The sequence below is a fragment of the Synchiropus splendidus genome, chromosome 14 (genome assembly GCF_027744825.2).
Source record: "Synchiropus splendidus isolate RoL2022-P1 chromosome 14, RoL_Sspl_1.0, whole genome shotgun sequence".
NCBI classification, from domain to species: domain Eukaryota; kingdom Metazoa; phylum Chordata; class Actinopteri; order Syngnathiformes; family Callionymidae; genus Synchiropus; species Synchiropus splendidus.
This window is the reverse complement of record NC_071347.1, coordinates 16,583,104-16,609,235: the sequence shown is the minus strand read 5'-3', so window position 1 is coordinate 16,609,235 and position 26,132 is coordinate 16,583,104. Positions and strand designations below refer to the sequence as shown.

The following is a 26,132-nucleotide window of genomic DNA, read 5'->3' as shown; positions in this document are numbered from 1 at the left end:
TGTCAGGGCAGAGGGAGGTCTGGACCTCTTTACTCCAGATGCTGCCCCTGTGATCTGAAAGGTGGGCGGATGGAAGCCTGTATTTCAGGTGATGCTTTTGCAGCCTGTTCTATTCAGCGTCACCTCTATTTGTATTGTATGGAACTTCATCTCCGCATAGTTGCACTCCAGGTTCTGGGTTTCAATCCAGTCTCTGAGGGCACTTTATGTCTGGCCTGTGATGGACAGGCACCTCTTGCCCCAAGTAGCTGGGACAGTTCCCACTCGCCTTTTAAAGGGGAACTCGTGGAACAAAAAGTGGCTAGACTTGCCATTTGAGTTGAACTGCGACACCACAGGACCACGGCGAGGATCAGCGGACTTCTACGTTGAGCCTTTTACGTGTTCTCCAGGTTCAGCCGTCTTTGTTAGAAACTTTATCCGTGATTAGAGACAACACCGAGGCCTGTCACCGATCTATTTATTAAGATGATGCATGGGCATATTACAACAACCTGCTTATCGCTCGGTGTGTTTAGTTTGGCTCAGCTGCACATACACCAGCGTGACCCCAGATCAGTGGGAGATATCACTCATTCTCAGGTATGATGTCTCAGTGCTGGTGATGACGCGTCAGAAGATGCATGGCTCTGTCCTACAATACGTGACATACAGGTGGCCCCGGGTTCTGTGTGTGACAGCTAGTTGGCACCCGGCTCCTTCCAAAGCCATGCCTTCAGGCTCCTTTTTATGTTCTTCAATGCCAAGTTCTTCTTCTTCACAGCTTCACCTTTGCATGCCTCGAGGGCACCTGTGCTTGTTTTTGACATCTGGGTCAGCCAGTCGCTGTCAATACCTTAGCAACATTGAGAGGTCCGATAAGAGCAATAGGAGATCTCCAAGTGGGCTCCACAGACAGCTGCACCAGGGCATCGGTGATATCCTTCAAGGTTGGTCGCCGTATCTCCACTTTCAAGGCTATTCCGCTAATCTCCCGTCATCTGCATAGAACTGCATAAAACCGCCGCTTACAATGGCAGCGCAGATCAACACCAACAAGCCCAACTTGTCCAACAAAGTGCTGCTTTATTTCAACCGGCCCTTTAAACACACAAGCCGTAATCTATGGGGGGACTGTTTGGATTTGAGGTTTGAACCTCTCAAAAGCGTTGCTCCCCTTTTCTTCCTTTTTTTTTCTTGCTGTATTGAGGAATTCCCTTATCTTGCCCCACCAGTGGTGCCACGCAGAAAAGAGCAGGCCGCTCCATTGTCAAGCCCTTAGAGTTCCAGTCTTGTTTGATAGTGTTTTCTGCGGGTCACTTGACACCCCCCCTCTTCTTCATTCCCGCACCCCCTCATGCACCATCATTGTTTGCCACTTCTATTATTCCTCTAACCAGATTCAGGGTGTTTTGGGGTGTTTGGAGGGGGGGGATTCTGAGAGGTGGATGAAGGGAGGATAAGGAAGTTTGTCATCGGTTAGGAGCAGTGAAAGGCCTCAGTCTGCCAGGGTGAACCCAAAAGCCACAGAACCATATGGAGCCTTCAGACAATCAAATTACTTTTCTTTCTTCTCCCGTCCGTCTTTCTTCCTCTCATTATCTTTAAATAAATGATGCCAACCTTCACTTTTGACACCTCCGACCATGTCAGTGACTCTCTCCTCACCTAATGAATTCATGAAATAAGGGACCGTCGAAGGAAAAGGAAAGTATTTGGAAGGGATTTCCTTAGTTCTGTGGTCGAATTTGCTTCAATGTTTTGGCACTGCACATCTGCAGGGAAACATTCTTTGTTTTCTTCGCTCTCCACAGGCCGACCTTGGAAGTGATAGGCAGCCACCTATCCTCACCGATTGTGAGGAACTGTTGCTGGTGATGTGGGTGTTCAGTTCCACATGGAGAAGCTTGAGCGAATAGACGACACTGAAGGAATTACATATAATGGCCAGTTGCTAGCTTTAGTGGTCCCCCCGGAAGTGTGGGTTTCTTTATCTATGTTGCTGCCTCAGCGACCCAGCTCCAAATAAGGAGTGCTCAGTCGCTGAATGGAGACAAAAATGGAACGGAATCGACACCTGTGGACAAATGTGCCGACATGTTGAAGTGACAGCAGAATGGCCCGCGGGGGTGTTTCCTGAGAGCGGCGCACATGCACGTGTTTTGGCACTAAACTGGCACCAGAGTCAATGCCTGGGTGGCCAATTAGCAAAAAAAAGACAGAAAGGACCCTGTGCCATCAACCAATGATGGTGGTGAAGAAGTGAAAGGGGAAGTTTTTTTTGTCTGCCCTCTCTTCCACCCCTCCTCTCTGTGCCTCTTTTACTCTCTAACTCTGTCTGTCAACTTGGTGTCCGCCGCAGAACTGGGACGGAATACCCAATGAGGATTATTAGACCGGGAGCAGTGGGATTTCGAGCGTTGTGTGTGTGGGTGTGTGTGAGTTTATATATGTATATGCGACGCAGTGTGTGTGCGCTGTTTGTTGGGGGAACAAAAATGTCCTAGTGTGTCCCGAGACACACATTTGGCTGTGTCCCGTTGCCCTTGCAGGATTACAAACCCTCTCTTTGCCTCCTCACACTGGCCCACAGTGCTCCTCTCCTGAGGGCCAGCCACGCAGCGAAACTGTCACATTCCTTAAAAAGACATCAGAAACGAGAACCACCCGAATGTCCAGAATCTGTCCTTTTTATGTTTATTATTTCCATCATAATCCTTTAAAATTATCCTCCATTTTGAATGGAAAATTTCTGAATTTTCATTGTCAAGGTATTAAAGTCGACAGAAGCTCCCAGGTTCACGTTGGTTAGATAAACAATGAAGCGGAGGAACATTTTTTTGTTCACATTTCAATATTAATTAAAGTAAAAACATGCACCCTCGAACCATTCCTCTTCAGTTGGATCATCCTGGATTTTGACCTGCGCAAGCCTGTCTTGCATCTTCATTTCCCCCGAGATATTTCTCTGATCTCAAACCTGAGCTCAAGCCAAACCCTAAAACTGTTCTGCTCCGGGCTTATTACCGATTTATTACATATATCATATCTTTGTGGGTGGAGCACTGCCAAGTACTTCTGATGTTAAAAGGAGTTCATGAGAACCTAGTCACTCCCACATCCAGCCCACCTGGGTGTTACCAGCTCCAGCCCACCGAGCCCACATGGGCCTTTCCTGGCCACCTACGCAGGGTTAACCCACATGTGCCCCACATGGCATTGGTGGCTGGGTGCAATGTCAGGGGTGTGCGAATGATTCCGATCTGCCTACGTGAAGAGATCGTATGGATAGTCCCAGACATGTTCGATGAATTACAGATTTAAGTTGATGAACTGTCACACTGCGCACTTGTCATATGGTCACATCATCCTCCCACACACTCACGGTGGGAGTCAACAACACAGTGCACTTCAAATTGTTTTTACACCTGATGCGCCTCTAACTTGAAGACACACCTTCAGGGCAGAATGACTGAGTGTTTCCCATGACACCTAAAGGCCCATTACGATGTTCCCTTTACCGACAAAAATGTACTGTGTTCTTGGCATTGCTGTTCACCGATATATGCACCAGGGGGAGCAGCCCAGGGTCAAAAGTTTATGACAGCAATGATCTCCAAAACCACCATGGCGACTGTGGTAGAAGTATTGATAGTGTACCTCGTGCTCAAAAGACAAAACAGAGGCAGCGTTACAGCGTCACAGGTGGTGGTCGGTGAGGCTGTTAAATATATCGCGACTGGGGGACGGAGAATTTCCACCATTGTTATGTCTTCTTTGTGTCTCATTATAGCTACGTATCCCCGAGCGTAAATGGGTCTTGACACCGCAGAGCTAGCGGCGGGCTAACATGACGTCTACCTTCAAAATGTTATTTAACCTTGTAGAGCATTAAGGGTTGCCTTGTTGTCTTGCTGTAGCTGACTCAAAGCTACATGTGGTACCAGGCTAACACACATCACAATGTGAAGAGCAAAGAATCTTTACTGGTACAGTAACAAGCGATGCGCATGCCCATTGAAGCTTTGTCTGTAAACTCCAAACAACAAAACGAAATGATCCAAAAGAAGGTCAATTAGGAACTGTTTGCCGTCCTGCACACAAAAAGGTTTTCCTCCTTGCCCTGCTCTAGTCCACATGGGACCCACCTTTACGACCTCCACGACAGTGGTTATGTTTGGACCGAGTCGCTTGTGTGTGTTATAAATAACTTGTAAAGTTGCGGCCTAATTTGGATGAAATTATCAGGAAACATGTGGGATGGGACAAGGAACCGATGTTTCAATTTTGGAAGTGATCTGGATCACCGTCTGGATCCAGGAATTGTTTAAAGGGATTCCTAGCTCCTGCCGGTGTGCGCTCTCTGAGTGCTTTTCTGGGAACATCATTGTGATTTCAACCAGCGCAAGCCTGTCTATTTTCTCTCTATTTTCCTCCAGATAGTTCCCTCATCCCAAACCTGAGATCAAACCAAAACCTAAAAACTGTTCTGCTTCAGGCTCATTACTTCTTACTCATACATTTTTAGGTGGCGCGCAGCCAAGTACCACGGATGTTGAAAGAAATTCATGCCCAGATATAGCACTCACTCTTTTCTTGCTCTCTCTAATGGTACTGAGCCAGAGGTTCATTTTGGAATTGTCTGGTAACGTTTTGATGTTTACACAACAATCTTGCTTTCATCTTTGACCCAGTTTTGTTAACTGACTCTTTGTTTTGACATATCACATCTAAAATGTTTGTCATCCTCACTTTGTCTTGTTTGTTTATATATATATATATATATATATATATATATATATATATATATATATATATATATATATATATATATATATCCCTCCCCATGCAAGTCGCTGTCATGGTGTCCTTCGGCAAACAGTGAGACACCTACTGACCCACCTTGCCACATGAGAATGCACGTGAATGATCACGGCAGTGGTTGGATGGGTGGTTGTGCATATACTGGCAGCCATGCCTCCGTCACTCTGCCCCGGGGCAGCTGTGGCTACAAGTGTAGCTCAATGAATAATGCTACGTCTTGCGTTGTGTTCCCATCGAAACCACCTTGAGCTACTTCACGGGTGCTTTTCTTTTTCCCTTATACCTTATTTCTGGGGTCAATGTTTTTTGTTGCAAACAGACACATGCTTCACCTTAAAAAACACAACTTTCAATAGAATGAGCAACTTTCATTCCTCTATTTAATCCATCCATTCAACATTAGTTGATGAAAACTTCGGTTGCACATCAAGGTCCTACAAAAAAAGAAAGAACATTCTGCTGGTCTGTCTGATCTCTTCACTGGTTACTGTCGAATATGTACAGAAAATCGCTGACTTCTGAATCTCTGCGGATGATATTTTCCTCTTGTTTCTGTGCGTGTGTGCGCAGGAGTGCGGTTGCATAAGCGGGCGGCTTTAATGACTCCTGGGCTGTTGAAATGGAGACCAACTCAGGAGTGTGTGGAAGCATGCAGTGCCGTGCGTACGTGTCTGTGTGGTGCGCGGCTGCCTGTAGCGGAGCGCCGGCCTGGAGTGGGGTGCTGCTGCCTCCATTGCTTTGGGGTCTTTGTGAAGCGGGGTCGACCTTGTGGGGCTCTCCTCTGGGGCGCGCACAAAGCCCGTGCAGGATTATCCTCCCCGGGACAAAGTGTGCGATTAGCATGAGAAAGCCGGCAGCTCCAGCCCCGCAGCAAAGGACCGGCCGCCCCGCTGGAGAGGTGGGCCGCCACTCATTAGCTGCAGGGAGACGCTGAATGCTGGCGCGCACTCGTTGCCCTGCAGACACATAATGACGTATCTTCATATCCCTGTATGATCAAACCGCAGCTCTGCCGCTTGTGGATTCACATCTCCAGCGAGAAAGAGCCGACGCTGAAAGTGTGTGAAGTCCGTGGCTCTCTCTCTCACTGGGTGGAGTGTGTGCTTCACAATGCGCGGGCTGGGATTGTTGCCCTGCTCCTGCTGCGGTGACCCGAAGGAGAACCCAACAGGTCTTTTGTAGGGTGTGTATCTTAAGCCCCTGATCTGTGGATCTCGCACCTCTTCACTGAAGTGTCTCTCTGTGCCGCCTGGATTAAAGGGATGAGCTGATGCTCCTCCGTCTGCTTCATCCCACTGTCTCCTGTGAGGAGGACGGATGGGAGAAGGTGTCTTTTGTTGGAGCAGGCACTCGAGCCGAGGCTGGAGAGAGTCTCAGTTGGAGACATGATTATTGATGGGGAAGATGTTTGCTGAGGTGGCCACCACACACACACGCGCACACACTCTGACACAGTCATTATGACTGTATTGTTTTTACAGGCTGCGGCGCCCGGTCACCACAGAGGTCAAGAGTTCGGTCTTCTGCCATTTTGACCCCTTTCGGTTTCTTGTGTGCTTTCACTCTTTTATTCTTAGTCTTTTACAACTGTGCTAGTTTACAGCCTCTTTGTCTCCTGAATGTTGGGTGGGAGTAGAATTAGGAACGGGGAGGACAAGCTGGTGGATTCTGACTCTCACTTTTCCGATATGTATTTTCCTCTCATTCATGAGTCAGAGTTGCCGTCATGCATCAGTCGCTTCCTCCTGTGCTGTCCGCGACTGTCCCTCTCCAGGGTGGGAGACGGCTCGCAGCTGTAGGGGGACGGCGGTCCTGTCTCGTGTTGCTTTGTCTCACCGTAACATGCCGTCACGAGTCGCCCCAGCAACAGCTTTTTGCTCCGCTTCCACTGGAGCCGGAAGGAAGCCACAGCGGCCGCCCGCCGGTCAGGTTTCCATCCGAGGGTCACTTTCTTTTTAATGGCCGTGATTCATGATGCGCTCGGCCTATATGGGCCACTTGATGTTTATATTCCGGGAGCTAAAATAAGTCTGATTGGACGGCGAGCTATTCATCTCACAGGCTGCCAAAGGACTATTCGCTGAAGCAGGAGTTGGTGAATGTCAGCAGAGAGAAATGAATCCTCTATAAATATGTGACTCTCCTTCCGCCGGTCCTCTCCGGTGTGTACGGCAGGTATTGCCGCTCGGCTCACTGGAGGGAACAGGCCAGAGAGCCGCCTGATTAATCGTCTTAAAGGGGACATCACTCATGTTTTTTGGGGGAGACCTAGAAAAAGTTTGGACCCTACAGAAGCTCTTATTCAGCAGGAAGTGGTTGCCTCTTCCAGTGAAACTACATCCCTCCAGATTTGGAGGAAACATTTTTTTTCCCAACCGTTATTTCGCTCTGTTAGGTCATGTGAGACTTTCACCCTTTGTGTTTTTATTGTGTATTTTTATTTGGTAAACTTTTACTTTGTTCAGCGTGCATTTCATTTGACTTGAGTCATACAGCGTTTGTGTTGTGAGTATCTTAGCCTTCATAACACCTTTTGCCGGTCCCCACAAGGTAAAAATTTAAAGACGACTACGTGAATTTAAGTTAAGGTTTTAGGTCCTGGTTAAGGTTAGCCATTTGTTTTGAATGGTTAGGTTCAGGCGGAGAGGCTGGGGAAAGGGTTATGGCAATGAAATGTCCCCACTGAACATAAAAACAACAACAAAAAACATTTGTGTCTGTATGTGTGGCTGGTTCAACCTTTCTTGTGGGGACCACTTCCTGACAGAGCACCTCCTTATGGGGACCTTTTGCCTCTGTGAGGACCATTTGGCTGGACCCCACAAATCCAATCCCTGATTTCAGAATGAAGACTTGAAAACAACTAGGTTTTTATTATTGGGGTTTAGTTTGGTTCTGGAGTCTGGAGCATTATGTCAGTATTTGGTCCCACAGACCTAGATATATTAACAGGTGTGTGTGGAAGTGGATATATTTTAAAATTATTCTTTATATACTGTATGTTTTAAGTACTGTGTGAGTCAGTGTTTGCGTGAATCTATATGTATGTGGGCAGTAAGTTCATGTTTTTGAGTGTGCGTGTTCATCTTGTTCACATGTAGCTGTGACTCGTGTGAGAGAATCTCTGTGCAGTTTTTTCTGTTATCTCCATCGGATTAGTCTGCGTTTTGCATGTGTTTGCGTGGAGATGTGTGGAGATCTGTGCAGGCATTTGTGTGCTCTTGTGTGTGTCTGTGCAGAGAGAGAGAGAGAAATCATTTGTGATGCTCACAGATGGCCCGGGGTCTCTGTGGTGACATGACTCTCATTTATAACCATCAGGGCTCAGCCAGCGCTGCACACTCAAACACAGTAGTGCGTCACAACATGCACATACTCCGATACGTAACATGGAGTGTGGCCTGTGGTCAGCAGGATCTGGCTTCTGTCCTCCAGACTGAACTCACCTACCACCACGTCACGTCGTTTCTAGCGGCTCGGCCCAGTCGACAGTCAGGATTCCTCGGCTGGGGAACACAGCAAGCTGTTGCACACTCTCACGCCCACACTCCCCCTGCCCGAGCGCAACAACTGGTTCTTCCCAAAGAAAAGGCATCATCTCCTTCTGGTGGGTTCCCTTGGCCCGTTTAGCGTGGCTCCCCAGCCGGGGCCCTTCAGGCATGGCTCTGTGCCCTCACACCAGAGTCTGGGGGAATGCACACCCTGCTGAACGCTTTAATAAGCTTGAAGACGCGGCGCTCCGTATGGCGCGGTTCACCTGGGAAAACTGCAATCTGTGCGACCGAGGACTGGACGCTGACACGCACCGCACGACAGAAAACGGCTTCTTTTTTTTGCAGCCTCAGCAGCATGCTATTGTCTTTGCAGTGAATGGAGCTGGAACGTGGTCAGTCACGCTCCCATTAGTGTGTGTTTAGGTCGCCTTTAACTTCCCTTTTATGAAGCCTCATTCCTTTTTTTTAGCTTGGAATCACACCTTCTACTCGCCTCTCACTGATTTAACAACAAATATTTCATTTTTTTTCTGAGAAGCACAAGCTGTAGTGGCAGAGTGATGTCAGTCGTATTCCTGGCTTCTGTCACCTTCCTTCCACTCTAGACCTCATGCCGAACTTCAGGCCCTTCTGACCAGCCGCTCCCATTGGTTGGATGATGGTTTCAGGCCAGATTTTACAATGACGGGTCGGAAAATCCACAAGACCAAGATGCTTGTTCTTCTTTTTTTATTATAACAAGGGGCTCCAATCCACAACATAGACTTTCCATTATCTTCAGAATCTGCCCTGAGCCCATTGATAAACTGCAGCGTCATAGTTTCCCCCCTGATGTTGAAGTCGTGTTGTAGTCAAGACCACACCAGCCGAGACCAAGACATAATCGAGACTGGAGAGCTTCGAGACCGAGACAAGACCAAGACTGAAACAAGCAGCACCAGTCTGACAGTACACATTCTTCAGGTGTTTTGGGTATCCTCCTGATTGACTGCAACAAAAGACAACAACCCTTTTGTGGATCAGTTTGAGACCCCAGATAAATATCGAAGCAAAAAAAAGAACAATAAAAAGCCAAAATCCTTTATTCGCTACTTATATTTGCCACTTATGACAGTTTTCTCTGTCGGTCTCGACCAGTGTTGAATACCGAGACCCGAGACCCTAAAAAAAGTGGTCTTGAGACCAGTCTCGGGACCAAGACTGAGCACGAGTCTTCTTCTATTTCTTCTGGCTTCTTCCTTCAGGTGTCACCACAGTGGATCATCCTCCACCATCTCACCCTGTCCTCTGCTTCCTCTTCTCTCAAACCTACAAACCTCATGTCCTCCTTCACCACCTTCATCAATCTCCTCTTTGGCCTTCCTCTCCACCTTCTGCCTGGCAGTTCCAACCTCAACATCTTCATCTACCAATGTACTGGCTCTCTCTCCTCTGTACATGTCCAAACCATCTCCATCTAGCCTCTCTGACTTGGTCTTCTAAACACCTGCGCACATGTGCTGTCCCTCTGATCCTATCCATCCTGCTGACTCACAGAGAGAAGCTCAGCATCTTCATGAGCTCAAGTACTACAGCATTATTATAATTACATTAAAAAAAGGTTTCAAATGTGATGATTCTGAGTCTGTGGTCAAACAGTGCAACTCTCTGTCTGACACCCAATGCAGAGCCTTTTTAGAATTTTGGTTCCTTGCACGGTTAAACCGGAAGCTCCTAAAATCTGCCTCAAAAGTTGCAGTTTCAACGCCTCACGAGGCTGGTCGGTGTACATCCTGTCTCATCTCAAATTCCAATGAAAGATGTGCTTCCATACTTTCTCCCTCTGTGCCCTTGACGTTCTTTTTGTCTTTGGCTGGTTTGGGTCGCTGCCTCCTCTCTCGTTAATCTTCCTTCACTTCCAGCTGCTGGACTCCTCTAACAGCCGTGTCCAGCAGTGAGAGCTTCTCTATCAGCGGTGGGAGTGGACGTGACCAAAGTGGGGACTTCCCTCTCTGCCCTGGTCCACAAAAGCAGCTCAGAACATCAGCAGCAACAGAAAAGCACCAGCTTTTGTTTGTGGCTGAGCGACTGCTGCCTATTCACCTTTGCGCTTCTCAATCTTTTTTTTTTTTAAGCTCTGACAGTATAAAAGCTCCTTTCTCTGCTGTCAGAAATAAATTCCAGCAGCTGTCAAACAAAAGTCGTCTTTGAAGGTAAATCTACTTTGCTGCAAATCCTGCCTACAGATGTGTTGCCCCTCCTCACCTGAGTGTTACACTCCACAGAGCAAATCAGTTACCCCCCTCTCCCGTTTCAGGAGTTTTGGGGTTCATGCTGCCACCCAGAGGGAGCGCCTGTAGTCGCAAGGGGAGGGCGAGGGCGGCCCTGTGTGACAGCTCCACACACAAGGTCTGCTGGTGACCATGGGGCCATTGAAGGCACCCAACTATACCGCTTTAGATAGAACCACACCTCAGGTCCTCCCCCCGAAACCAGGGGCTGTTGTTCTCTCCAAGGAAAGGGTGTGTTTGGAGGAGAGACCAGGCGAGGAGAGACCGGGACAAAAGACGGTCCTCGGGCCGGCACTGTTCTGCTTGGTAGCGGCAGTATTCTTCTCGCCTTTTTGGGGCTTTTTCTTTTCTTTGCCTCCTTTGTGGGGATGTGATAGAGGCCAGTTGGGGGGGTAGATATGATGGATGGAACTGGGGGGCATTGGACGAACTTGGAGGCGGGGGGCAGGGGCATAGACCGAGCTGGAGGGGGGCCCTGTGTCGTGCTCCCTGTCTGAGCGGAACGTGCGAAGCGTGGTGTGGCCATGGGTGGTGGGTGGATTTGGGTTCGGGGGGTTTGCTTTCCTTCAATGTGGAAAAGCTCAGAGGGAGTTCTGAGAGAAGCGTGCGAGGGAGGAGAGGGACTGTCGGAGGACGGTGCAGCGGGTGGGGAATTGTCTGACTTCGCCGTACATGTAGAGGAAGAAGAAGAATGACTTTTGGGGATCGTGGGGGATCCAGAACCTCCAGCTGATCTTTTCTAATGAATATTGCTTACCATAGCGAAGCCTCCCAGTATAAATAAGCGGCGAAATGTCAACGTCACCGTGATATATTAGCATCTTTGAAGGACAATAGCAAAGTAACACCCAAGGTTTTAATAGCACAAAGTGTTGGTTGTGCATTCATGTGTGTAGGGTGCTGCTATACGTGGAGCGCTGGTCTCTGGGGGGCGACGGAAGACAGATGAGCGCACAGAGCCGCGAGGAGGCCACAATATTTCATAAGCGACAGTATAGAACCAGGACTGGATAGGTTGTCTAAAATAATCATGTGATTCTCCTTCCCACTGTACGGTACAGTACGCTACCACACACACGGTCCATTTACGCCGTCATCCATTTCAAGGGCCCTGAAGTCATGTTCCCCATGTCTCAAGTTAGCTCATATCATAGTCATGAAATAGACTGGAACCGGTTGTCTCCTGATCTTTAGAGGAGCTGCATCAACTTTTTCTGAAGCGTGGATCTCATATTTTGTGCTTGGAGAAGCAATTCTGGATTGCTGAGTGGGTATGCTGCTGTTGCAGGGCAGGGATGAGGATCAGCACCTCCAGTTGTGATAGCTTGCTGTGAGTGAGAGTGAGTCGTATTGAGCTGACTTCACTCTGCCCCTAAAGAAAGACATGAAACTGACGAGATATTTTGTTTTGGAAAGTAGCAAAAGTGGAGTAGCAATACAATGTACCGTAAATTCTGGACTATAGAGCGCACTGGAATATTGACTACATTTAGGAAGGACAATAGATCTTGTTCATACATAAGCTGCAGGTGCAGTGGTGCTGTCTGCACCGTAGAAAGGTCAGTGGTGCACCCGGCTTAAGAATGCATGAGGATCACTTCTAAACTAGTTTTGAAAACAGGTTCCAGCATCGAGACTGACTCATGAAACAAACTCAGCAATGTTCCGAACTTGGATCATGATCTTTTATTTACATTAAAGCGCTAAAAATGCGCTTTTTTTGCCAGCTTGTCCGAAGTTCCGACACCACAGCTGGTCTCAGCTGCTTCTTCTCGTCTCCAGTCCTCCAGGAGATCGGCTCTGTTGGTGGAGCTGCGCATTTGAGCGCGTTAAGGTAAATAAAACGCCTCGGTTTGATGTGACAAGGATCAATATTTTGCCAGCACAATGCACTTTAGCCTGTAAAAATCCATATATTAGCAGCATTGTTGTATCAGCTGGACAGCGAGAAAAAAGTAGCATCTTATAGTCCTGGAATTACGGTATTTGTGTGAGCAACCCTGAGTACCGTTACAATGCATTCTAAATTGTGTTACCAATTCAAAGAAAAAAGGGTTTCCGAATAAAACCTATTAACTTTTGACTGTATTATGTCGTACGTTTGATGTTGGAGGTACTTGGTCTTCTCCATTTCTGAAGGTGTCTGAGTAGCATCCTCTCATGTCTCACAAGCCTTGGTGTATTGCATTCCATGAGTATTCAAAACTAGCAACATAGCTATCAAAAAGTATGAAATTATATTGTGATATTCTAGTTTATCAATTCATATTTTGTGTGTTTGTTTTGTAAATGAACTATGAAACAAATAAATAAATGTATATATATATATATATATATATATATATATATATATATATATATATATATATATATATATATATATATAGTAAAGAAAAGTACTGCAACAGTTAAAACTCAAATGGTCAACCCAACAAACTGAAACACAGGGTCGCAGCTTATCATTGCAGAGCTGCTCAGCATCGTGTTGTGAAAAAGCCCCTCTCTGTAAAATCATTGACTTCATTTCGGGAAGCTTCCATTGTAGTGTTGAAGCGTTGCGATGAGGAGGACAATCCTCCCTGAGAGACCCGACTGCTCAGCTGCTCTCTCCACTTGCACCTGCACTCAGGAATGTCCTTCCAATAGCACTTCCGTCTCCCGCTGTCCACTTTGCAATCCGGAATGTCCGGACGCACATGAGGTCGCCGTCACTGCAGCGACACCTTTTCAACCCAAACCTGACTCCTGATGGACTTCTATATGGCGACCATCAGGTGACTTTCCTGGCTGATAAGGATCAGCGGTAGCCCCTCTTTTATCTGGTGGCGTTTGTTTTGGCTTGGAATGCTTGGGATTGTTTCGGTGCTCCCTGAATGGAGGCCTCGGGGACGCGCTGGTGAAAGTGGCCGCCTCACCAGTCTATCAGATTAGCTGCAGCTATTGTTGACACATGAAGACCACCTGCCGCACACGACGCCACACTTTCACTTTCCTCACGACAAGGAACACGTCGAGCCTCCTGCAGCATCGCACACAGGCAGAACAACCGGGACAAAAAAAGGGAAACCAGGGCAGACGCCAATCTTCCGCCCGTCGGATTCCAATGAGGGACCTGGCAACCTGCTGGCGTCCCTCTGGACTCAGTATCTGGCAGCATGCTGGCCGCGCCGGAGCAGGCGGGCCGTCACCCGGTGCCCAGAGAGAGGCATCTTCTGAGGGTCTGGGACAAAGGTGCGGGCTCCTCAGGGATTACCCATTAGCATGCTAGTTTGGGTGCTTAACACTGGGCTGAAAGGAGAGGACAAGAGGCAGGACCCCCACTCTTTTCTCAGGCAGAGAAGTGTTTCTGTTTCAGCTGCTAATACCCCACTGACTTATGCATTCATACACTCCCGCATAGATATATATATGTGTGTGTGCGAGGGATTTCAGGGTCCGTCGGCATGTGGGAGCCTCCGACGGCATTTGGGATTTTTCTGCTCTTTGTCATATACAGCCGCACCATTGCAACACAACACAAGTACACACTAAACATACAGGTAGGCCTCTACGCACACACAGGATTTATATCCTTGTGGGGACATTGTGAGGTGTCTCACCCTAAACCTAACCATCCTAAACAACTGTCTAAACTTCACCAGCTCTGAACCCAACTTAAACCCAGTTATAATGAGCCTGTTATTTTGAAGAGGCATTCTTCAAATATGAGGCTAGTGGGGACCAGCAAAATGTCCCCACAAATGCATACAGACCTCACAAGTAGGTGTGCTTCCAAGAATTTGCCCCGATAAGTATATAGCTATACAAGCACTCACACACTTGTATTTCTGTCCTTGTGGGGACATTGTGAGGTTTGCCATAGACATGTCTTTCCCATCCTCTCACCCTCTCACCCTCCACACACACACATTGGTCTGACCCTAAACCTAACCCTCCAAAACACCTGCCTGACTTTAACCAGGACCTAAACTAACCTTAAATTCAGAAATTCAGTTATAAAGACCTCATCTGCAAATTGAGGCCTAACCTTATGGTGTACGAAAAAAGGGCCCCACAAATGCCAATGTAGTCCCCAAAACTGGACCTCACAGGTATAGATAAGCTTAAACACACACACACTCACACGTACAAACACACAGCAGTAGCACTCAACCACTTTCACCTCACACCTACATGCCAATTCATGTCGTTGGATTGTGGGAGGAATCCGGAGCTCACAGCACCTGATGATGGAGTTTTGTATGGAATGAATCAAAAGCGTCGATTTTGTGTCGGGCTATTCTGGGTAAGGTGAGCGTGCGTGTGTGCTGCAGGCCTGTATGGAAATGTGTGTTGGATTGTCCGGCGTGTGTGTGTGTGATTGTGTGCTCAGAGTTGCTGGCTGCCGGCTGATAATAACACAAGAGCCTGTGTGTTTGTGGATCTCTTCAGCGAGGAGATTCCCACCGTGCTCAGTGTGTCTGGGCTCTGTATGTTTTTGGGGTTGCACACGTGACTCTGCCAGCTGTTCCATTCTCCCGTTGGCCCCCACAACCCTACCCAGGCCCCGGTCCCTCGCCCGCCCCTCCTTCCCCTCCGAGGCCTGCTCTTCATCTGATAAGAGCCGCGCTGGCCGACCCTCAGAGCTGCAGCCCACCAACAATACTCCACACTCGCGGCATTTACATGTGAAAACATCGAGTCTTATCTGCTGCTCGCTGCAGCCAAGTGTGGCTGTGAAGGTGCTGCTGAGATTGGAAACCCAGCGCCTCAGACAAGGTGGTGGGAAATGTTCACTGCAGATCGACGTTGATGGTAGTAAACGCCAGACTGTGGGTCGATCACTGCGACTGTTTTTTTGGGTCTAACAAGGAGCTTGTGATGCCGCAAGTTTCAGTTCCATTTACATTCCCAAGGTCATGTGTCTCCAGTTATCAAATCCAGAATATGAGCATTGATAAAGGTTCTTACTAGTGATGGGATGATGAGGCTTCATGAAACAGTGCCTTCATTTTCATTGCTCAGTAGATGGCGCTGTTGACTTAAATATGATGTGAGGTTTCATTGAAGTGGTTACTGCACAGAGTGCCATCTAGTGGGCTCGGAAAATGAGGACACGGTTTCATGAAGCCTCACAAACCCATCACGACCACAATCCGTTCCAGACGGCCGTTCGAGAAGCTAATTGTGCGAAATGTGAATCAGTTTATCCCATTACAATTGGTGGACAAAGAAATAATGTGTTCCAAGCCTTAAAATAGGCTTTTGTAGGAGTGAATGTAGAGTGTCTGCTGCAGGTGCGCTGTTCCTCTATGTGTGTGGCCGCTGCATGTGGGAGGGGTTGCTGAGTGAGTGACGTCTCTCCAGAAGTGAAGAGGTGCCCGGTGCGTGTCCAGCTCTGAATGTGCGCTTCTGTGCAGTTTGGCTGTGACAAAGTCATGAATCAAGTCACGCTCTGTCCCAGACTCGCCTCATCCCTGTCCCAGCTCCAGCCCACAACAGGACATCAAACCCTGGAGTGAGAGCGAGCACCTCCCCTGTGACACTCTACCACGGTCCAGTGCGGAGACAGGAAAGGTTTTACACCTCAATATGAAGAAGAAACAGTCAGTAAATGTAGCTAACGGGACACGTCTGCATACAGAGGCTGCGTTATACACAATAACAAAGCGTGTCGTGGGTCAGCTGATCGGTCCACGCACGTTATGTTTTTTTCCGGCTTTTTTGGGGGGCGTTTGAGTTCTGGATTTTCGTTCGAAATCAGAAGCCAAAAAATCTCGAAATTTTTGTACGAACTACGGGACGTTCCAAAACCGAGGTACCACTGTACTTAGTCAAACGGCAAGTAAATTACAACTGTGGTAACTGTTTCCGTAAGCTTGAAGTGACTGGAAATATTTCCGGAAAAGCCTTTCAAAAGAAAATAAGAATCTCCAACAAACAACTGACACCCAATTTAGATCACTGTTTGTCCAACACTGAATCTGATACAACCGAGGCATTTCAATGACACTGAAAATCGATGTCCAAATATAGTTGTGTTTATCTGGTTTGTCTCTCTGGCTGTGTTCAGTATAATGTGACTCAATGTTCTTAACTCTTTAGGCATTCTATCATCCCCAAGCCACGAAATAGCTGAGTTTACACAGCACAAGACTGAAAATCTAAAGGTTAAATGCTGGGTTTTGGCAGCCTCAGGGTCACTTTTGATTGATCTTATTTTCAGCTGTGAGCTGGTTATTGAACGGCCAGGCGGAGGTCTGCACTCTCTGAACGCTTTTAAACTTGCTCTCTTCATCCATTAGGCCAAATCGAACACCAAACTCTGAGCAGTCCTGGACCCCAGTCGTGGTTCCGTCCTGCTGAACTGCCTGAAAGCAGCTGCCTGGCGGGGAGAGTGGAGGCTTTTAATTAAAGTCTGCTGTTGAGAGCTCTGAGGTCGAACAAACACGGGCTTCATCATCCTTCCTCAGATGAGGAAGAGGAGGAGGGGGGAGGCTGAAGATGAGGGGCAGCAAGTGACAGTCCGAATACAGCGGCCTTTATCTGATCCACCCTTCTGTCAGTGTCAGATGTATTTTGCCTCCCTGGTGTTGATGGTTATCACTGAGTATGAACCTGTGTTACACACAAATCTTTTTTATTCTGTGGTTGATAGTTGCTATAGTGACCAATATTGAGACCTTCCATCAAACTCTGACGTGTTATTCAGGAGAAGTATTTGCTCTACTCCACTTTATGAGAAGCGGCCTTCATGCGCATCCGTGGTCCAACACGGCCATCTAGTGGCGTAAACCGAAAACTGCAAGTCGCATATATTCTCTCAGCAAGATTCTTTTATGCCGCTTATTTAATAATGATACACCGTAGTTAAGGTGATTCAAACACTTATTTCATACTACATTATTATTATTCTTTAACTTTCTATGTATTAGTATTATTCCAGTCCAACTGTTTTGTACAATTGAGGTGAAGAAGAGGGTGCGGGGAGGGTGGAGACGGTGCGTCAGAGTCTGAGCACATGGGTTCAGATGAAGAGCAGAAATGAAGATAACACAATGGTGGTATAGCGTCCTCCATCAATAGCAACAGCATGGAAACGGAGCTAAAACAACACTCTCCAACAGAGAAACCCAGGAGTCTCAGTGTGATTCTCCTTTTATTGCTCACAGAATAAAAAAGCTCAACCCGGGACCCTGTACCACATGAGTACCAGTTGGCTGGTCGATGGGGCACCGAAGTCTTTGGCTTGTTCCGCGCTTGATTATCACCGCCGCCTCAGGCCTTCTGTTCGTACAGTACCTTTAAATACAAGTCTCTATTTACACGTTGGAAGAATGAGTAACATTCAGTCAGCTGCTTCACAAACTCGGGACCAGAATCATGGGTTTTCATCACGCGTTGAACGTCGTAAATAATTGGTCTTCAGTAGAATTTATTTTCCTGGAATGATTGATCAACTAAATGGCCCTTTAACACCCCTACAACAAAGTCTGGTTGTTCTAAGTGACTGGCGAAGGTTCTTTGTACAGCGACTGTTAATAGCCTGTGAACTACCGCAACGTGAGGCGTAGCTGTGACGACAGCCATCTTGTGCATGTTGTCAGTCAAATTCTTCCAAAACTTCAACAGGAAGAACAAAACTTCTGAATTGCTACAGTATAAAATATCCTACACAGTGGAAAAAAAACATGAATTAGGATTGATTAAATCCAAAAGAAATCACAATCTAGACTAACAGTCATGAGATGCTGTTGAATGAAAAATGTCCAGCAGAGGGAGCCAAAGCATCGACAAGCCGTGTCACACCGCCCGCCAGCGTGGGCTTCTCCTCTCAGTCCAGTTGTCGGGCAGCTACAGGTGACTAGACACCACTGTTGAGTCTGAGCCCTGAGTTTGTGGTGCAGACGGGTTCGCCGGAGGTTGTGGTGGGGCTTCGTACTGTGGCAGCTCCGCCTCTGAAGCAGCGTTTTGGAGGTACGGAGGTGGAGGCAGGTCGAACCAGGGGGGGCGGCTGGAGACACAAATGAGCTCGGTTTTAAAGACTGCTGACACTTGACGTCGATTCCTCCGACATTGTGCTACAGTTAGCAATTTTTGGGCTCAGGTTTTACACCTTTTAAACACACAGGGATTTCCCACCACCTTCTCCTTCACCTGAAAGCATCATAAGTATCCAACACATGCTCGACGCCAGCAGTGAAAATGACGCTTAACAGGATATTAAAACCGTCCTTCATCTCACCTGACATCCAGAACTGCCTGCGAGTACGAAGGCGGGGAGTCTAATGACAGCCCAGAAGGATACAGCGACCCAGACAGCAGCTGCAGCGCCTGAGAGGATGAGGAGTACTGGGCGGCCGCGGCGGGGGAGCCACCGGGGACGTGGCCTCGGTCCAAGATGACCAGCCGGGACAAGAGCAGCGGCTGGTGGTGGTGATGGTGGGAGCCTCCTCGTACGCCCCTGGGCAGGAGGACGCTCCTCTTCCTCTGGTGATGCAGCACCAGGGCCAGCAGCGCCACCACCAGGACGAAGATGACGGCGCTACCGATGACGGCGTAGGTGATGCTCGGGTAGTAACGGAGGCGGTAATCCAGGGTGACAAAGTCCTGGCCCGGGGACTCTGTGAGGACAAGAAGAGGACATGGTATGTTTTTACACTCGTAGTACTGATGTTTAACCTGTTGATGTTTTGAGAACAAAGAGAAGGAGTGGCCATCGTAGATCAGGACGTGGCAAAGATTAGTAAGGCTGAAGTGAGAAGGGCATTGAAGAGGATGAAGAGTGGAAAGGCAGTGGGTCCTGATGATACAGCTGTGAAGGTCTGGAAGTGTTTAGGACACTTTTTGGCTGGAACACTTTAACAAGGTGAGAGTGAAAGGATCCCTGAGGTATGGAGGCGAAGTGTGCTGGTGCCCATCTTCAAGAACAAGGGAGATGTCCAGCGTTGAGGCAACTATTTGAAAAACTTTTGCCTTGTAAATAACAAGCCAACCAGCTGTCAAAAGTGTGTCCAGCTCCTCAAAACAAAAATGCTGACACACACTCCCTCAGCAGGCGCATGGTGAGACGCTAGGAACCAATATCAAAAAGCGAGTCACAGCAATAACAGTTGAATTCAGGCTGGCGGAATAGAATTCATTTATTTCTGCTGACTGGAATTTTCGGAGAATTTTAAAGCAGGTGTTGGAGGTGACGCCGGGGTTAACGCGGCTTCATCTACTGTGGAGCATGACGAAGGGCGAACAGGACACGCAGTAGTCGCCGGGCTGCGCTTTCCAAAAAGGTATTTGCAGTTGCTGATTCAGTTCAAACTTGGCCGGGTCCTGCGGGTGCTATAAACATCAAACCTCCTCGTAAAAAGTTCAAAAACGGTCGGCAGGAACACTCGCTGCTCGCGTCCGTCGCGGAGCTCCGGCTTAACGCGCCATGTGTATTAGCATCCACTGCAAAGGGCTCTGGAACGTGACCAGGAGCATCAAACAGCCGAGAACTATTGTCGGAGTGACAGATAACTGGAGGGGGGCAGGAGCCGCTGAAATTGCTTCCATATGAGGGAGTACAATCCCCAGGAAGAGCAGACGTCCGAACTTCCCTTTCATGTTTTATCGGCTTCTGTGCACCTACAGGCTCCTGAAGCAGAGTGTGGGGATCACAGGGTGAAGCTCCCACACCCCAAAATTGAAACTCTCGACTCTCATCTGGCTCGTACTCAGTAAAGAAACCGGCTAACTAGCTACATCTTTAAAGCCCTGCTGGTTCTTGGTGGATCCATGGTGCCCAGAATAGTGTAATAATTACAGAAGATTTGTTCACTGGACGTTTCCTCTGTGTCTTCAAGCCATGGAGAGATAATGGTGAATAGTTCTCTGTAAATATTTCTCCTTAATAAGTGAGTAGAAGTCCATGGCTGATGTAGCAGTAGAACGTCAACTACTACTACGATGTCACGGAATACTAGTGATGGGCTTGTGAGGCGTCATGAAACTTCATGTCCTCATTTTCAGAGCCCACTAGATGGCACCCTCTGCTCTAAAATCTTTGGATTTTAACAACCACTTCATTGAAACCTCACATCATTTTTAAACCAGCAGCGCCATCTACTGAGCGCAGAGAGTAAGGACACTGTTTCATGAAGCCTCATAAGCCCATCACTACGGATTACCACTACATGCATGAAAAACGCTGCTCACTAGACTGAGTTGTGAGCTAAATGCAACCTGCCAATCCACCACTTGATATCCAAGGGAGCTTTCACACTACATACTCTGTCAACAAACCAGGCTTTGGCCCCAGCTTGAGTCCGCCAGGGGAGAGGTGGCTTTTGTCCCGGACTGCTCAGTGGGAGGTGTGATATTTTGCCTGCGGTAACTCGGCTCTTGACACAGAAATGACGTGACCAGTTGACACATAGTTCTATCTGCATACGGGAAGAGAACAACTGGATAAGGATTGTGTTTGACTGAGAACTGTTATCACTGAACAACAGGGACGTTTGTCTCTGGTGACTTGACTCTTCAAATGGCAGTTCTGCTCATGTCTGGAGAGAGCAAGTATGGAGAACATGGGCCAAAACAGTGAAGGAATGGGTGTGTACTGTAGAGACATGGTGCAGGGTGACTGGGACTCGGGCCTACTGGGCCAAAGTTTGCAGTGTGAAACCCTCCTAAGTTTAGGACCGATGCTTAGAGCAGTGATTCCTAACCATAGGGCCGGGGCCCATGGTTGGGCCATGAGCGCCTCCTTGAGAGATGCGAAAAGTTTTTTTTATTTCACACTTTTGGGCCGCGATGGCCGCGAGATGCTCTGTTCTAATACATTAGCCACGTATGGTGGCAGTAGTGTGTCACTGCATTGACTTGACAGCTGCAAATCTGTGATAGTTAACAACTGTAGAGAAGTTCTTGAAAATAAAAAAAATGTTGACCCCCCCAACAGTAAAAACAACGTTCATGAAAGCACCTGTTGAAGCAGTTTTGAAAATTAATTAGAGCATTTTATGGTGATATTTTTATTTACACTTACAAACGTACAAATAAAATATATAATTTTAATTTTACGATATATTTAGACATGGTTTTATCATATTTATTTTATTCAGAATTGTATTCAGTTTTTCCAATTTTCTCAACTGTTTGATTTTGTTCTTTTTTTCTTTAGCAAATTTGATGAATATAACTTGCACCTGGTTCTGCTGCTAGTTGGACTTTTCGATGACAAATATCTTTGTCAATGATCACATGGTTTCATGTTATTTCACAAGGTTTTGATTTGTTTACGTGTAAGTAGATTAAATATGATTATTGATCGCAAATGAAATCAAGAGTTATGTATCCGTTCTATTGAACGGGTCCGAGGTCAATTTGTACTGGGAAAGGTGGGCCCCAAGATCAAAAAGGTGAAGAACCTCTGGCTTACAGCATAGATTTTTGTGACATATCAACCCAGACTCTCCACTGAAAACATGCTTTTACTTGGACTAAAGCGGAGCCTTGCCCTGCCTATAGTGATCACCTGTTCGAGTGAGTTGGAGACGGACAGTCAGGTTAAAAACATCCTTTCTTCTGAGGCTTTCAAGTCTTTCTGTTTAAAAAACACTCTAGATCATAACCCAAATGTAAATGGCAGTAGGAGTAGAAGGGCCCTTGGCAGTAAATGCAGCACTGCAACACTGCTTAGTAGCTGCACTGGTGGCAACTGAAGAAAGGGTCGGGCAGGTTTCATGGGAAACAGTAGCAGCAGTAGCAGGGTGTCGGGGGCTGAAGTGACCACACTGGCACCCGGCCTGCACGTCCCCATGTTCAGACGGGGCCCCGGTTTTAATTAAGCCTCATCGAATTCAGCTGCTCCGCCCGCTTCTCTCCAAACTCCCTCGCAGCCAATAAAACAAGCCCTCTTTGACCCTCACTTGTCATTTAGAATTGGCTGGTCATTCACGCTACCAATTAATTATGGTCTGGGTGCGAAGCAGACAAAAGGCAAAACAAAGAACAATTATTTCCATAATTACCTCATTTAAAAAAGGGGGGAACAAAGAGTGGAAAAAGAGAAAGATCCCAGTGCTGCCACCCTGCGCTGCTTGTCAGTCTCCTCTGGGAGCAACCCCGCTCGCACAAAAGCGACTCATCCTGCTGTAGCCACAACAATGGCAGCTCCTTCGCTACATTAGCGATGGAGCTCTGAAAGCCCAATTCAAATGAAGAGATGAAAAGAGGAGCAGAACAAGAGGGAAGCAGAAAAACAGAAGCCCGGTGCGTCCTCCCTCCTGCTGGGTTTCCGTCGGAGCGCCACGTTCTATCTTCCCCGAAATGACTCAGCAGAGTGAAGGCGTTTAAGCTGCTCAACATGTTCTGTCTGTCACTGTGTAGAATTCCAGTCGAACCTTTTCATAGATCACAACCACCTGGTGAAGGTCGCCGTCCCGTCCCGGACCTCACAGTGGGTTTCCTGCGCTGTCAAAGTCACCATCTAAAGTGACGTCTGCATCGTTGCCCACAGGCTGAGTGACCTTGACCTCTCAGCTTTCAACAGCACGGATGTGTTTCCATTAGATCAACATGTCTCACTCAACTTCACAGAAAACAGATGGAGAGGGATCAGGTGACGCACCTCTGGACAGGGTTGAACCTCTACAGGTGTCTTACAGGGCTGTTAAATAAATACATAACAAGGCCTTCACATCAGTAGCCGGCAGCAGAGCACCTGCCCTCAAAAACTTCAACCTAAAACTGTTAAGGACGACTGAAAAACAGCCCTCACAGCAAAGGCCAGGAGGCTTGAATCCTTCAGTTAACAGTTAGAAATTCTTCAAAAATAGTAGTCATTAGTGATGGGTTTGCGAGGCTTCATGAAACAGTGCCCTCCTTTTCAGAGCCCACTAGATGGCACCCTCTGCTCTAAAATATTTAAAATATATAAACCAGTCCAATGGAACCCCAACTCAGTTTTAAACCATCAGAGGCATCTACTGAGCTCTGAAAATGAGGACACTGTTTCATGAAGCCTCATCTGTCCATCACACGCAGATATTGTAACTTTATTGAATCGAATGAGTCATCACTGAAGATGACTGAGCATCACTGTGACTGGAATAACCCTGATTCATTCATTCACTGATAATAAAAAATGCATAGCTACCTCTTAGCTACATGTTGACTTAGCAAGGTGTCACAACACTTTAGTCTCTGCGGAAGTGAGGCGGTTCATTTTTCCCAGAAGCACCACAGTGTGTATACAGTAGTCCGTTGTTGACACAGGATTCATGTTGCTCCAAGCATTAGCATATTGACTTAAAATCCTGAGTAGCCGGGATAATAGTTGTTAAATCTGAGATTTTTTCTCGCAGTGAGGCATATCCGAGAAAAGACTTGACTCAACTTTTTGGGGACGATCTTTCGAGTTACGAAAGTGGAAGCCGTCTCAAAGACGCCCCAGTTTGCATCATCCTCTTTAGCCGCGCACGTAAACATAGTCTCAAACTTGCTGCCGTCTCCTGCACACACACACAAAGTCTTTTTGTTGACTGCCTTCGTCCTGGTTAGTTTGGAGAACAAAACAAAAACTGTTCGACCCAGAATGCTCTGCTCGTAAGTGGCCGTAACGTCCTCTTCCCTTCGGTCCTCTGATGTTTCCATGAACTTGAAAAAGCCTCCGTACGGACGGGGAGGAGGATGCAAGGTACAGCCTTTCAACTCTGCCACTTTAATTACATCAGAGTGCTATTTCCTCTCCATCTCACACTCCCTTCCACTCCTCTCCTCCTACCTTTGTTCCCCCACCTCTCCTCTCTCTCCCTCCTCTCACTCTTTGTGCTTTCCCGAGCCATTTCCCGCGCTCTCGCCTGCACTTCTCTCCACTCCTGTTTGTAATTCACCGTCATTGAGACGACTTGTACAGTGTGTATGATAGACCCCCACAGTGCACAGCTATATTATGCACTTACAGAGTGCTTATCTGTCGGGGAACAACCAACTGAATGTTTCTTTTCAGCCTAAATCCATTTTCTCTCAACCTTTCACGGCTCTTCTCTGCCTTCCACACTCTTTGCATTTCATTATCGGGAGTCAGCATCAATCTTACACTCTGGCGTGGGAGCAGTACTGGGACACGGAGAGGTCACAGATAACACAACAGTGGGCAGCAGGAGAACAGCTGAAGAGAATGGAAGTGCTAACAAATGTCCGAGGAGAGATAAGCCGTCCTCTGAAGCATCATGAGAGCACATCTCATTTCCTCCATTTTTTTTTTCAAATTTATCACAGCATGCCGAGTCAAACCCAGCCACAGCTGGATCCTTATCAGCACCAGGAACACGCTCTTATTGCACGTATCTAATTGTACGAGTGAACAGCTTTGTTCCAACACCCACTGTGTCTATTTTTATCCTCATCAGCTGCTTTGTGATAGAAAAAATGGATTTTCACGCAGCCTCTGCTAAGTGGGACTTAAAAATGATTAATGTAAGAGCGTTAGCAATGCGAGACATCAGGGAAGCATTGTTGATATTTCCAACACTCTTCTTCTCTCACCAGGTCGATGCTCCAGTGCAGTTGAGTGAGTCGTCTTAGTTAGCTTCTTAGCGCTAACCGCGGTAACATCCTAGATGTTGAAATATTTGGCAAGTTGGGGCAACGACTCGTCTACACAGTCAACTATAATCGACAATGAAATTTGTCACCGACATTGTCATTGTTCTCTTAGCTCAATACACAGTAACAGGAGAAATAGCTACTAGAGTATGGGACCATTTTACAAAGGACACATCAAAGGCACATGCCTTTAATGCCTTATCAATTCAAACATAAAAGTTTTTAACACCAAAAAGTGTTAACAATTAGCATGCCAGTTTTAAATTAATAATAATAATAATAATAATAATAATAATATTTTACTTAAAACGATGTCTGTACACGATGGTATGCTGACATGACATTTAGCAAATACAATTGGAATAGAATTCTTTCTTTTATGTTACTGATCAACAGAATGGTTTTTGATTTTTCCCAGCAAAAAAAGTCTCCGAAAGCTTTCTAAACTCCATCCTCCAACTATATTTACTGTTCTTTCACTGAGTCAGTGCTCTCACTTTTGTTTATCGGTAGGTTTCAGTCTAAAAGCTAAAAACAAAAATGCCCGTTTGAGAGTAATTAAAAGGGCAGTAAATAACTGGTGTGGAACCTCTTTGGGATTTGCACACAAAGTGTGTAAAACCTGGGCACATCTGTGCCGCGAGATAGTTTACATCCATTACACCTCCCGTCACGTTCCCTCCTCAGAATTACGGCGAGCAAAACAAACAAAAACAAACCCTCTGTTATTCCTGCTGCCATCCTTCAAGTTAACTCCAGTCAGAGGAGACAGTCCTTCCTTGACACTCAGTGTTCTTGACTGTTTCACTTGTTACTTTGACTTCTAATGTGATGTCTTCTGCTGAACACGTTTATACTTTTGCACATTGAATCGACCCGATTGGAGTCAATATGCTTTAGGACCTTTTGACAGCTACTTCAAGTGTCATCGAGTGCCATTTTCATGTGGCTAATGTGAACGACAATTGGTGCCTGAGAAAGAAATAATCAGCTGTCA

The 26,132-nt window shown here is 47.0% G+C and overlaps 1 protein-coding gene and 1 long non-coding RNA gene across 4 annotated transcripts in view; one reads left to right on the top strand and one right to left on the bottom strand.

Moving 5' to 3' along the window:
- Positions 1 to 19,916, top strand: part of LOC128770567 (uncharacterized) — a 69,327-nt gene extending 49,411 nt beyond the window's left edge. Inside the window, exon 4 of the long non-coding RNA XR_008416525.1 lies at positions 18,803 to 19,916. This is a non-coding gene — a long non-coding RNA (uncharacterized LOC128770567). The remainder of the gene's footprint in view (positions 1 to 18,802) is intronic.
- ldlrad3 (low density lipoprotein receptor class A domain containing 3) overlaps positions 17,965 to 26,132 on the bottom strand; it is a 93,021-nt gene continuing 84,853 nt past the window's right edge. For all 3 annotated transcript variants that reach the window (XM_053885171.1, XM_053885170.1, XM_053885172.1), the window contains exons 5-6: positions 18,792 to 19,170; positions 17,965 to 18,560 (exon numbers count right to left, since the gene is read on the bottom strand). In XM_053885171.1, coding sequence (XP_053741146.1) covers positions 18,401 to 18,560; positions 18,792 to 19,170 — 539 coding nt within the window. In that variant the 3' untranslated portion in view covers positions 17,965 to 18,400. The remainder of the gene's footprint in view (positions 18,561 to 18,791; positions 19,171 to 26,132) is intronic.